This window comes from Telopea speciosissima, chromosome 1 (assembly GCF_018873765.1).
Source record: "Telopea speciosissima isolate NSW1024214 ecotype Mountain lineage chromosome 1, Tspe_v1, whole genome shotgun sequence".
Taxonomy (NCBI): domain Eukaryota; kingdom Viridiplantae; phylum Streptophyta; class Magnoliopsida; order Proteales; family Proteaceae; genus Telopea; species Telopea speciosissima.
Genome location: NC_057916.1, coordinates 2,644,516 through 2,657,724, shown reverse-complemented (window position 1 = coordinate 2,657,724; position 13,209 = coordinate 2,644,516). Strand labels below are relative to the sequence as shown.

General features: G+C 39.1%; 1 protein-coding gene across 1 annotated transcript; it reads right to left on the bottom strand.

The window, feature by feature from the left end:
- Window positions 1-368: 368 nt before the first annotated feature.
- LOC122656569 (peroxidase 12-like) lies at window positions 369-1,712 on the bottom strand. Its single transcript, XM_043851151.1, has 3 exons — window positions 1,426-1,712; window positions 1,096-1,290; window positions 369-996 (listed from the first exon to the last, which is right to left on the bottom strand). The coding sequence occupies exons 1-3, from the start codon at window positions 1,675-1,677 to the stop codon at window positions 373-375; spliced, it is 1,071 nt and encodes a 356-aa protein (XP_043707086.1). The 5' UTR covers window positions 1,678-1,712; the 3' UTR covers window positions 369-372.
- Between the last annotated feature and the right edge of the window lie 11,497 nt (window positions 1,713-13,209).

The following is a 13,209-nucleotide window of genomic DNA, read 5'->3' as shown; positions in this document are numbered from 1 at the left end:
TAATACTTTAGAAGGCATTTGTACACCCAATGAAACCAAAAATTTTCACATCAATCCATCCAACATAATATTTTAAGACCAGAACTTATCAGTGAGCAAGGAAATTTCATGTACGTGAGTAACTCATAACCGTTCAGATGAAATCCAATCTGTGAGAATGAGCGTACGTGAAGATTCACCGGACTCAACCTAGACTTGACAGCCAGTGTGAAAGTAAAATTGAGAAAACTTCACCTTTATTCGATAACTCTACGGTCAAAGATGAAACAAGAAAGCAAAGAAGAACAAGTAAACAACAACGACAACACAAATTTACAAACGAGACGCTGCACGTTTTCGTGGTTGGAATGGTAGTTGTATTGTGGTTAGAACTTATAACTCGGAGCTCTGCTCGTCGTCATCGTCACCGTCCACCACTGACGACAAGTACGTATCGGAGTTGAGAGCGGAGCAATTGGTACGAACATCTCCCTTCTTCCCCGTCAACACATTAAGCTGACCCATCTTCATCATGGCGTGAACGAACTTCTCTAAGAACAGAGCCTCATCCTCTGCGAAGCTGGTGACGATGTCCTTGGTCCTGCTGTCCATGTAAAGGTCTTGGTCGGAGTTGAAGAGTCCTTTTCGATTCACGAGGTTAACGAAGTACTTATTGTCGAACAGGTTGGGTGTACTGATATCATCGAAGGTAGTGGCGTCGTCAGTGGCGGATTCTGGGCAGGTACTCTTGAGTTCGGCGGCGAATGTCTCGTCCATGGTGGGGTCTTGGGTAGGGTAGAGGCGGTTGGTGAAGGAAGAGCAATGGGCGATGCCGATCGTGTGGCCACCGGAGAGTGCGACGGCGTCGGTGGCATCCAATTTCTTGGTGGCCAACAAGTCGAGGACTGCGCTTGTGTTGCTGGTGCCGGGTAGCAGGTTCGCTAGGGTTGCTTCTCTTGTGGCAAAGCTTAAACTGTCTCGCCTTCCTAAGGGCACTCTGTAATCGGGACCCCCGGACTGCAAATACCAGATAGAAGCAGAAACCCCTTTTTAGTAAAGTTTTAGGGTTTCACACTACTAGCTCTTAAAGATAAGTTCAGAGAAGATGAGCTTTACCAGAAAAACGGAATCACGGGCAGCAAGAGCGACGAGGTCAGCACAGGAGACGACAGCGTCACAGTGCTCCTGGACTAGGGCTTGGAGGTCGTTGATGATCTCAAACGCCTTAGCTCTCAAGGTTAAGTTGGGTGGTTGTTCCTGCTCGCTTGGGCCGCTTGCTGAACCATCCAGCAACACTGAAGCATCACATCCCTGCAATTGCAATTATGTTTCACCCACATCATTCATCACATCTCCCATTAATTTACATACTAACTACTTTATAGATTAGAAATTAAAGTGGAGAAGAAGAAGAAGAAGATTAGGGTGAGAGTGATTATAACTGACCAGAACAAAGCAATCATGGAAGTGAAGGCGGAGAAGGCCTGCAGCTTGGCCAATATCCTTTTTGAAAACCTTCTTAAGATGTTTCCTAACGATGCTCTCTACCTCAGGGCATTTGGATTTGTAGAATGTCCATGAGAGTCCCTTCACCAAATGATGGGAAGACTCAGATTTTGCCTCTGAAACACTCAATAGAAAAAAGGAAGAGATCAAGAGCAGAGACACGAAAGTTAAAGAGAAAGAAGAGAAAGCCATGGTTGGTCTGAGCTAGTTCTGCTTGCTCACAACTACAATATGACACAGATATACTGACATACAGGAAATGAATGAAAGGGTTGTTTATAAAGGCGGTGAGCCCCAACTTCCAAGGCTTAAATGCTTAATTGATCTTAATTACAAGATCGTGGATTCTCCAGGGATCCAGTGGTCAACCCTTTGAGCCTGCATTGTGCAATAGTCTTACCCTATCATATGTCATCAAATTGCCGACAAGTTACCATTCTATTGGTTCAGATTTTTTGTCACCAAAAAAAATAAAATTTAATTGGTTCAGCTTTTAAATGTATTCTCTTATATTCATCCGGAAAAAAAAAATTTAAATTTACTTCTCTTTATTTTTATTTTTATGAGAATACTTCCCAAAAAAGAGGCGAATTATAACATATATTATGTCAATCCCGAACATAGGACGGGGAGGGAATGATCTAGATTAGTCACATGTCAAATAGGCATAGTACAAGTACTCTAAACAATATTGTACATTCTCATAAGGACCTAGGGCCTCTCCTTTGCGCATCCAATAGTTAGAGGCATCTAGTATGTACTCCGAGAACCTCTAGCCGTTGGATGCATGCTGGAGAGGATCTCTTTCTCTCTCACATCTTTAGATGATATAAATTAAAAAAAGAGAAAAGTTACCAATGGGAGAGTGTACTATCCACGCCCAAATACAAAGGGAGGCAAAATGATAGCCTTGGCCCCCGTGAAAGGCAGAAATCTCATCCCATGATGTCAACGCATGTGCTCTCATTGGCCCCTATAAACGTGCAAAAGCCACACTCTCCCATAGAAAAGGCTGACCCATTAAAAAAATATTAAAAAAAATGATGATTTAGATTTGACTTGTGATTTTTCAAAATATAATAATCCAATGCGACATGAATGACTTCCAAAGAAGAAAAATATGGAGAAAGAAGTTAGGAAGAGACTTCTCTACTTCCAAGGTGGGCTGTACTTTCGTGCGTCCAACTTTACCCCACATATAAGGCTGTAGAAAGAATCACCTTGCCTTTGCCCGAGCGCCTTGCCCGAGTTAGGGTAAGGCGGTATTTTCCGTCCACCTTGTATGCTGGGCAAAGTTGAGCATATGAAAGTACTGCTCGCCTTGAAAGTAGAGGAGTCGGATCCAAGAAAATTATCTCTGACACGGTTATGCCTCTTTTGTGGCTTCAAAATTTTCTCTTGGGAAGAAAAGTCATATTGGTTCGGTGTTGAATAGTGTGTTTTGAAAGAAAGAATTGAAGCAATATTGTTTTTAAGACTTTAGAGGCATGTGGTGAACACAATGCGCGTAATCCACTTATTCTTCATCTTTGAATTTTGGTTTGTGGTATGAAATATTTGGAAGAAAATAATGAATGAAGTTCTCTTTCATCCATTGGTGAAGGGTCTCTATCCACGAATCTAAGTTATTATTGTAAGACTTTTTATCTTCTATGCTGAAAGAGTTGGAGAAATCTTGAAATGCTTTGCTTAAATCTTGTCAAGTTGATATCCTAGGAGGGGGAAGATTTTTGTGAAGGCAGCTGTGGTTCCTTGTTGGAGATTTTTCTTTAAGCCACCGTTACTTATTCATGGCATCATCATAATTTTGTGTGTGTGAAAAGCATAGTTGTAAGGATCCAGGTCTTCTACTGCGCGAGTTGCTCATCCTGCCATGCTGTGTAAACACAAGGAGGCGCACATTGACCGCCTTACCCCTGCCCGAGTAAGGGTAAGGCGGTCAATGTGTGCCGCCTTGTATCTGTGCAGCACAGGCAGATCAAGACAATGTGCCGTAGAAGATCTGTGTTGTAATTGTAATTAGTTGAGCAACAAAAACAATGGAGGATATTTCAGACCTTCAATATATAATGGAGAGTCATAATGACCTTAGATTTTGTGGGGTGATGTGTATAAAAATGGTTCACCAATGGGTGGTTAACACGTGGCAAAAGATCAAATCAAAGTAGAGGATTAGGGTTGAAGTTATTGTGATCCATTGGGATTTGAGCTCTCTTATCGTGTGACCGCCACAAAGAGGTTAGGGACTCTCCATAAGGATGACTTTCCTTTTTTTGTCTCTTGCTAGGAATCAAATTTCTCTACTACCCATCCTATGAATAAGATGGTAGGGTACAAGGTATGACACGCTCAATTACTCTCTTTCAAACTCTATTTTTAAAAATTTCTTAACCCAAACTATTTTTGCTCGGATTTCGGACTTAAGCATCGAAGAGTCCCCCTAGTCCACTCTGACCCTCTCTTCTTTTGCCCAGTTCTTTGTTCTTGATGTGTAGATCTCCTCCCAGCATTACAATTCAGATTCCAACAGCAATACTAGGTAAACCTGTAAACATTTTCCCTCCATGTTTATCTCTATTGGGTGGGTTAGTTCCGATCTGGTTCCAATTCCGATTCAAAATTGACACCCTTACCTCTATCCCCCATGAAATAATAAATCACATCTATGATGCTCCTGTGTATTGACCCTACATTGATGCAGGTGCACAACCAAACAGCGGGCTCTTGCTCGAAAGTTTAAGATTATTTTATTTACATGGAAAAAAAAAAATTTAAGTAATTTTATTTACAGTGAAAATTTTTTTTCCCTTCAAATCAATTAGGCTTATAGTACAAGATAGAACCATCCTCCATACACGATGGAAATTAACTGGAAAGTGGGGAAACTGGAGATCTTTTATTTCATTTGGTAGGAAACACTGAGAAAGAAGTATCTTTCTTGCGAGAAGGGCATACCAGCACAAAAGGATTTCATTTCCTGTTACTTTCCTTACTCTCCGTATCATAATTAACTTTCCCTGGACAAAGGGAAGGAAACGTTATCCTAAGCCGCCCACGTGCTTGTGTGACGTGTTTCGAATATGAGAATGGATCATCTGCACGGACCAGCAGGTGAACATATAGAACCAATCACATTTTAATTTTGTTTTCATAAAAATTTCTCCTCTTTTTATAAATGACAAAAATAAAACAGGTGGTTGGTTCTCTGGTTCTCACATATACATTCACATTCACCTATCGAAAATGAACAGAGCAATAGAACTCTTCAAATACTTGTGATGACAAGTTTTTTATTTATTTTTTTGTGTGTTTTGGTAAATGATGACAAGTAACTTAGATACCTTTCAACCTTAAAAGAGAGAGACTACGAGAAAGCCCCAATGAAAGTGGTTGCAGTGTCGTGCTTGTAGAACCCACAGTACCACTGTTTCAAAAAATTAGAATCGAATGGGTCGAATTGGTCAATTTAGATTTAAACCGATAGATTTGAATTGAAATAAGCCGCCATTGATTTCGGTTTTGGACATTTTGGAATGGTCTATTTTAGGGTTTTTGGGACCAATTTTAATCAATTTTGATTTAATCTAGATAAGAATTGGCAAGGGATCGATTCGACTTTCATTCTGAGTTTAAAATCCTATTTAGTACCAGTTCTCTGTATATTACTATTATTAGGGGTGTGAATTCCAGGCCCGGCCCGACAGGCCTGATCGGTTAAAGCCCGGCCTGACCCGGCCCAATTGCTAAAAGTGTCGGTGTGGGGTTCTAGCCCGTTGGGCGTCTGACCGGACCGATCGATTCCAAACCCGACCTAGACCAATCGTTTATAGTCCGACCCTTTAACTTATAAACTTCCCCTCCCCTTCCCTCCAAATTTCCTGTTTTTGTTTGTTTCTTTGTTGGTCTTTAACATTTATTGGTTAGATACTAGGGCTGCAATAAGGTCGGGTTGGGCCGGGCTTTATAGAACCTTAGCCCAACCCTACGTCCCCTTAGCTGGGCCCAAGCCCGACCCGACCCTGACTCAAGGCCAGAAAAATCCAACCCTGACCCACCCTCAGGGTCGGGTCGGGCCGACCCTAATTGGCCCTGATCATGGGGGAGGGGGAAAGAAATGCATGGGTTGGAATGGGCTGGGAAGAACTTATTAATTTTACATAAAATAACAATATAATAAATTATATTATAACACTTATTGTCTTCATAGATAGTATATTATATAAAAAAATGTGGGTGAAATTTAAAATTCATAATGTATAAATTATATCAATATATATTTTATAGTATAACTTAAATCAGGGTCGGGCCGGGCCAAGCCAAGCTTAGCTCGAGGCCTCAATCCTAATCCGACCCGACCCTAACTCAGGGCCAGAAGTTTTCAGCCTTGACCCATCCTCAGGGCCAAATATCTTAGCCCAGACCTTATTAGATACACTAACGTAGGTGAAATGAGGTTTAGTTTTTAGTTTTTAGATCTTACTTTGTTAGATGTGTTTCTATTCGGTGTTGTCTTGCAAATTTTTTTTTCTCTATTTACTTTCTTAGATGTGTTTCTATTCGGTATTGTGCTGTTATTTTTTTCCCCCTCTACTTACTTTGTTAGATGTGTTTCTATTCGGTGTTGTGTTACTATTTTAGTTGGGATAAACTTTATTTGACTTTGAGTTGAGGTGTACCGTGACTGTCCAACGGTGTGATGGTTTGAACTTAAAATTCTGATTACATGTCAATTAGTAAACCCACACCGTTTAAAGTTAAACGGTTCATTAACCCATTTAGCCCAAATAAGGCTGTTCCGATTAAAGACCGAACACCAACCGACCGAAATGAAACCGCACCATACCCGCTTAAGGCAAGCTCCAATGTCTAAATGGTCGGACACGGTGTAGCCTGTAAAATTGGTGAGGCCTGGCTAGACCCGACCGAGACCGACTGAGCCTGATCGATTGACACCCCTAACTATTATAAAGGGTCGGGTTTTACGGATCTTTATTACCTCAATTTGTCTGCTCCTCAATTTCTTCAAGTCCATCTAATAGGGGGCAGAAATGACCACCCTACTCCCTACCCGAACACACTATCTGGGTGGGATTCATTGGGATCCACTTCCCTCTATTAGAGGGAATTGAGGAAATTGAGGGACAGACAAATTGAGGTGATATTTCCAGATTTGAGAAGGCAAATTATGAAGGTGTGGAGAGGATTCCCTACTCTAGCGTCGTCGAGAACTTTTTCTCAATCATAAATTACAAATTTTCGTGATTTAGTTTAATCCCTTCTAAACGAATGCCCGAAAGATGTTATCTAATCATAGACCAGATCTCCATCGCTTGTCCTTTGGTCTATGGTCTATGGTCAAATGATCTACTTTTCTTCAGTCTCGTAAAATTAGGTAAATTCCTCCCGTTTTGTTGGCTGTATATTAGTAGAATATGTGACCTAGTGCACCTATTTGAATGATGTGAAAAGATGATGTCATTCTGACCGTTGGATAAAGAACGGATAAAGAAGATATGGTTTGAATTAGCCACCGATCAAATTTCAAACCCAAATTCGATCAAATGACAAAGAAATCTGTTCGGGAGGATGGCCTATGTCAGAGCTCTCATGTAACTCTTTCTCTCTCTCCTCATCCAAATAAGGGGCATAGATCTTTTTTACACAGGGAGGAGAGAGATAATCACATGGAGTATTTTTCAAAACTCTTTTTTGCCACTTGGCAACTTCTATTTGGTTGAAATTTGATGTGTGAATCTGAACCATAATCGAGATTTTTCCTAGACCTATTAACCAGACTGGAATCAAGTGTCCAAATAATAAAATGTCAAGAAACATAAACTAAGAAACAAAAAGAAAAAAGAAAAAATCCATAATCTGTAATTCTTGTATCATTAACTTTAACCAAGTACAAATCATTTGATTAAATGAATAAAGACAAGAACTCCAAATGGAAATTTTCTATTTGTCATATCCGATTGTCCCGATTAAATTCCTTATCTAAATGATTTTATGTTTTTCAAATAATGGAAATCTTGATTGATAATGTGAACTGCCCTGATCTTGACAGATCATTTTAATATTTTATTAGAATAGTCAAAATTTAAAATAAACATGAAGAAAGAAGATGAGTCATTGGAAGCAAAATTCTCATCCCATGATTTTCTTTCCTGTATTTGTGGTTGAACAATTAAAAGTACAGTATTTATCCCTGGATCTTTATCGGCTCCATTATCTACCCTTCCATTTCCTCCATTACATCTCATAGGGGGGCAGAAATGACCACCCTACCCCCTGTCAGAACACACTACCCGGGTGGAGTCCACTCCCCCCCTATTAGATGTAATGGAGGAAATGGAAGAGCAGATAAATGGAGACGATAATTTTCCATTTACAAACCAACCCCCCCCCCCCCCTCCCCACCCAAAAAAATAATAAAAATAAATATACCATATGGATAAAAAGAGAGAAGATGAATGCTCCTATTGTGGGATGAAATCTCCATGCCAAGCCAATGGGAGCACATGAAGAGATGCTGCATAGTTTGTATACAAGGGCAACACATGTAAGGGATGAGAAAGAATATCAAGGAGAAGAAAGAGGGAGAGAGACCGTATGACACTTCGTTTTACTGTTTATAACAAAGGCAAACATTCTAAAACGACCACATCAAAATATGTCATGTGATAAATTAGATGGGGTCCAAATTTTTTGACAATTACATCCGACGATTCCTTATTTCATGTTAAATTTCAGAATAATTAGAGTTTACGAAGTAGCAAATTGGATGGGGCCCATATTTTCTGACTAAGTATATCCCAAGTCCCCTGATCACTTATAGAATTTCAACCCAACTCTAGTTTGTCAAGTAGTAAATTTGATGTTTGAAATTTTTTAGGAGTATGAAATAGTGTAAGGTAGTGGTCGAAATATTATATGTGTGCATAGATACAAATATATATATATACACGTGAAGTTTTTTTGATTAAATTACACTCTGAAATTTGACACATGGATAATCCAAATCATTTACTATTTATACGACAATCAGAATTATAACCTTAATTAAAATATGATATTGAGATATTAATTTTCTGTTAAGAGCAACATATACGTGTTAGGCAGATCTTTATCTTCTCCATTTATCTGCCCCTCCATTTCTTCCATTTTATCTAATAAGGAAGAATGGACCCCACCCGGGCAAATAAATGGAGACGATAATTTTCCCGGGTGAGGCAGTAGGGTAGGTGAACGGGGTTCAACACTTCAAACCCAAAAAGGCAGTGAGCAGTTGTTGAGTCGATGATATCTATCCATCTCTTGCCACTATTATTGTCTTAGGCCAACTATAATCATTAATAACTCCTAATTGTAATTGAAAAAGTTTCTATTCCTATTAATCACCCTAACAGTGAAGAGAATTCCAATTCTGTCCTCATCAAACATACTGATTCATAATATCAGTTATTGGTTGGCGTGTAAAATGCCAATATATCATAATATCAGTTATTGGTTAGCACGTAAGATGCCAATATAAGCGGGTAATGTCTAGGTCCCTCTCCATTAATAAAAAAATTAATATTGAAAATTCAGAGAGTTTTTAATAAAACTGATTCTTGTCAATGGGATACTCCTTGGTTTAGGCTTATTCAAAATTAGACAAAGTAAGTTTTTGTTTGGTGGAGACGAATTTTTATCTCCTACAATTCTGACACCCTCCAATTCCCCTACACTGCCTAACATGGGAGCTGAAATGACCACTTACCCACTGCCTAGACACACTTCCCAAGGTAATGGGTAAGTGGTCATTTCACTCCCATGAGAGGGATTGTAGGGAATTGGACGGTGTCAGAATTGTAGATGATGCTGATATGGGGGGAAACCCATCATAAAACTTGTGATTAATGAATCAATTCTTTGATATATGAAGTGTTTCCTTGACCATAGGTCTCAAGAGTTGATATCAACCACATCATTAGGGATAGTGAATTTTTTTTTCTTTTTTTGGTGGAAAGAACACTGATGTTTAATTGGGGAAAAAGAACAATGCCTGGCAGCGTGACTTCTACTTCCAGACACAGCCCAGGGCAAAATGACCGCAACCGCAACGCCCCCTTGAAATGGGTGCACCTGGTAGTGAACCCTCTCCAATATATTTAAAATAGTAAAAAAAAAAGAAGATAAAATTTCAATCCTAGAAGGCTAGAATTCTCTTTCCCCCAAAATAAATGTCATGAGTTAAAAATAAACTATTCCATAGAGATATTTATTTGCTAGCGAATGATGGGGCCACACACATCTCAAGCCCTAGAAAATTAAAAGGATAAATAATAAAATTATTTTTCTAAAATCTGATTGGACAATGGGATTCACTTATCCAAGTTGACACTTTTCATTCTTTTATACAAGGATCCTCAGATTATTAACTTTTTAAAGGTTGGGGAGGGGGGAGGGTGGGGAAGAGAGGTAAGTAGGTGTTGATAAGCCAGTGAAACTCTTGCCATATATGACTCTCATGTAGAATCCCTCCCAGGCTCCCACCTCACCATGATGAATGGCCTTCATGCTCTTTCACTCTTTAAACAAAATAAATACCTCATTGAATGATGCAATTCTCCAGTTCTTTCAAGGACTAAGTTTTCCTTCATTGGTGGATCTCCTCTCCACTGGTGATATAAACCTGTAATTGGATTTTTTTATCATCATTAATTCCCAACCCTATTGTACAAGGTCAAAAATACATCTTCTCATGCTAGCAAAGGATTCACATCTCCATGGTAAGGAGATGAGATGAGATGAGACTAAGCATGGGAGATGGTTCATTTCCTCCAGTAGTGTCTGTCACTTTAGGCAGATTTATCATTTTGGGAATGAATCCTGAACTAGATTTCTAGCACATCATCATGGCTTAATGATTTGGTTAGGGTGTCTACTTCTCGATTGCTCTGGTTGGCCAGTTATACTAATTGCATGATCCAGGGGTATGGAGTTGTGCCGATCCAGGATGGGTTAGGCTCACCATCCTGCAGACTGTCTATGTGATCAATAAAAGTAGCAACTCGACATTCAAGCAGTAAACCAACTCTCATGGACCATGAAAACAGCCAGATTCAAGAAGCAGACAGGACAAACAGAGAAAGACTCCACTCTGGATTTGAGGGAAAAAGCGCGACTAACTGAAAAAATAAGACAGTACTGGTTTCTTGGGGTTGAATTGTTAGTTTGGTCCAGTTTTTTAAATTATGGATATGTACTTGCTATATTTTCAGGTTATGTGGCCATTGATTTTGGAAGTTCGTATTCATGACTTGGGGGGTAGTATGAAAATTTGAAATAAAAAGAAAAGGAGAAAATGACAAAGAAAGATAAGGAATACCTTGGGACGATGAGATTCTCCTTGTAGACAAACCATATATAGCAGGAAATTGGTGCATTTTGACAGACAAATATTGCTTTTAAGGCCTGAGCTTTTCCATTTACCTGAAATATAAAGGAGCTTGGGTAAGCCATTAGTGGTTTGTGTCATATCATGTATGAGTTAATATGGGCTAGCAAAGTGAGTAATCATGTAATTGGCAAAACATATCTCATGTTCCCAATGGCAGTTGATCCATAAAGGCATTGGGTTTATAAAAAAAAAACAAGAGTAAATTACATAGCCCTCCCTGGAATATGGCTCGATTGCAACCCCCCCCCTCCCCTCCCCTCCCCTCCCCTACGATTTGAAACTTGACTCAACCCTTCCTTACATTTAAAAAGTCTTCCAAGTAGCCCCAGTTCGTTAGTATGAGTCTGTTAAGTGATGACGTCCATAGGCAACTTCATTGTTTCTCTTTTTCCTCCACCTACACACAAAAGAACTAATTAGAATCCAAACTGACATACCCAAAATATGGCCATTCCTCAAATAAATCTTCTATATATGATAACAAACAACTTATTATTCGAACTAATTCCCCTTAATACTCTTTGATGTTTGCTGAGCTTCAATAGGAACATCGGCATTCCCAATAGACTCCAGCAAACAAATAAGCCACAATAAAAAAGGCAAGTACATTGTAAATTTTATCTCCAACAGATAAACAGATAAACCTCATAGCTAATCTATTCTTAGTCATAACAAAGAGAAGAACAAAGTAGTCTTTGCAAAATAACAATGAAACAAAATTTGATTGACAGTTTTCCCAACTAATCCAACACGGGATCAATATTCCTAACAATCGAAGCAAAGTCAGAGTTTCACTTTTCACTATATGTCACCCAAAGCATACTTCAACGCAAAGATGTTCAGAACTCACGCCGTCTGGTTTTTACTGATGAGATTGAGAGAGTCCTAGGGGTATATTTTGTCTTTAACATTGGAAAGAGAAGAAGCAGCGCTAACTCAGAGTTTCACTTTTCACTATATGTCACCCAAAGCATACTTCAACGCAAATAAGTTCAGAACTCACGCCGACTGGTTTTTTCTGATGAGATTGAGAGAGTCCTAGGGGTATATTTTGTCTTTAACATTGGAAAGTGAAGAAGCAGCGCTAACTAGTTCCTTTGTCAACATTACTACGTTCAAATCCTGCTTGCACCCCTAACCTTTTTTTTTTACAACAGATTCAACAAAATATCCTAGAAACTGTGTAGATAAATTGAGTTAATGGGGATTAAATCTTGGTACATAAATTTTAGAAACTGGGCCGGACCAGGTCTTCAAACTTTAACTGCTAAAAAAAACGAACTGACCATTTTCTCACTTTTTTGGTTTTCAAATTAAAATTCCACCTGAGACTTATGGTTCAGTTGTGCAACGCAGTTTTTAAAAACCATGCTCCTACATAAGAATCACATTAGAGAAAAGATTGTCACACCTTTTGAACCATGGCATTGGGAACAAGAAAAATGGTCACACTTATCATCACATATTTGTTACCATCAACTTGATCAGTTTCCAGGAGCAAATGTCTTCACGTTACATCTCTCCTACAATATAAGAACAACAGCAAGAGTAAATCGGACAGTAAAAACACTTAGACAGGAGGGAAAGAGGAGATGGTTAATAACTCCCAATGAGCACTAAAATTGCCAATAAGAGCAGAGCATGTTTCTTAAGGGCTGTTCAAACTTTAGACCACTACAGCTGTCCAATCTGTCGACAATGGAACAAACAGCCAGAGGGCTAAACAAGAACAACAAAAAGCTACAAGGAATAACTATTAATCTTTAGATGCAGGCTTTCTCGAGGAATACTGTGTGTTCACAGGATAACAGATGCTAATAGAGCAGTTTCCAAGACCAAGAAGAGCATTGGTTTCATCACACTAATTAATATATAAATACTATCAAAGCAAAAGGGAATGTAGATGAAGAAGGGAGAGAGAGTAGCCAATTATGGTAGAAACAGAGCAAGGTGGTCATGAGATTCTAGAACGAAATCTGATCAAGTCCAAAGCTGAGCATATAAAACACATGTTGCAAGGAATTGCCATCATTTTGGTTTTTCATGTGAAGCTGCAGGCACCCTCAATTCCAAAATTCTTCTGTAACACAAGATTTGTCACTCATTTCTAACACAGGTATCCTTCGTTCATTCATAAGTCAAGCCCCTTTCATAGCACTATGTTCTAGAGATTGTTATAGATATCAACATCATTCATGGACCACCCTTTGACCACACTGCATTCTGAATCAAGACAAGCCTGAAAAAGCTCCAGGGCAGGGTAATCAATTGCTACCTTG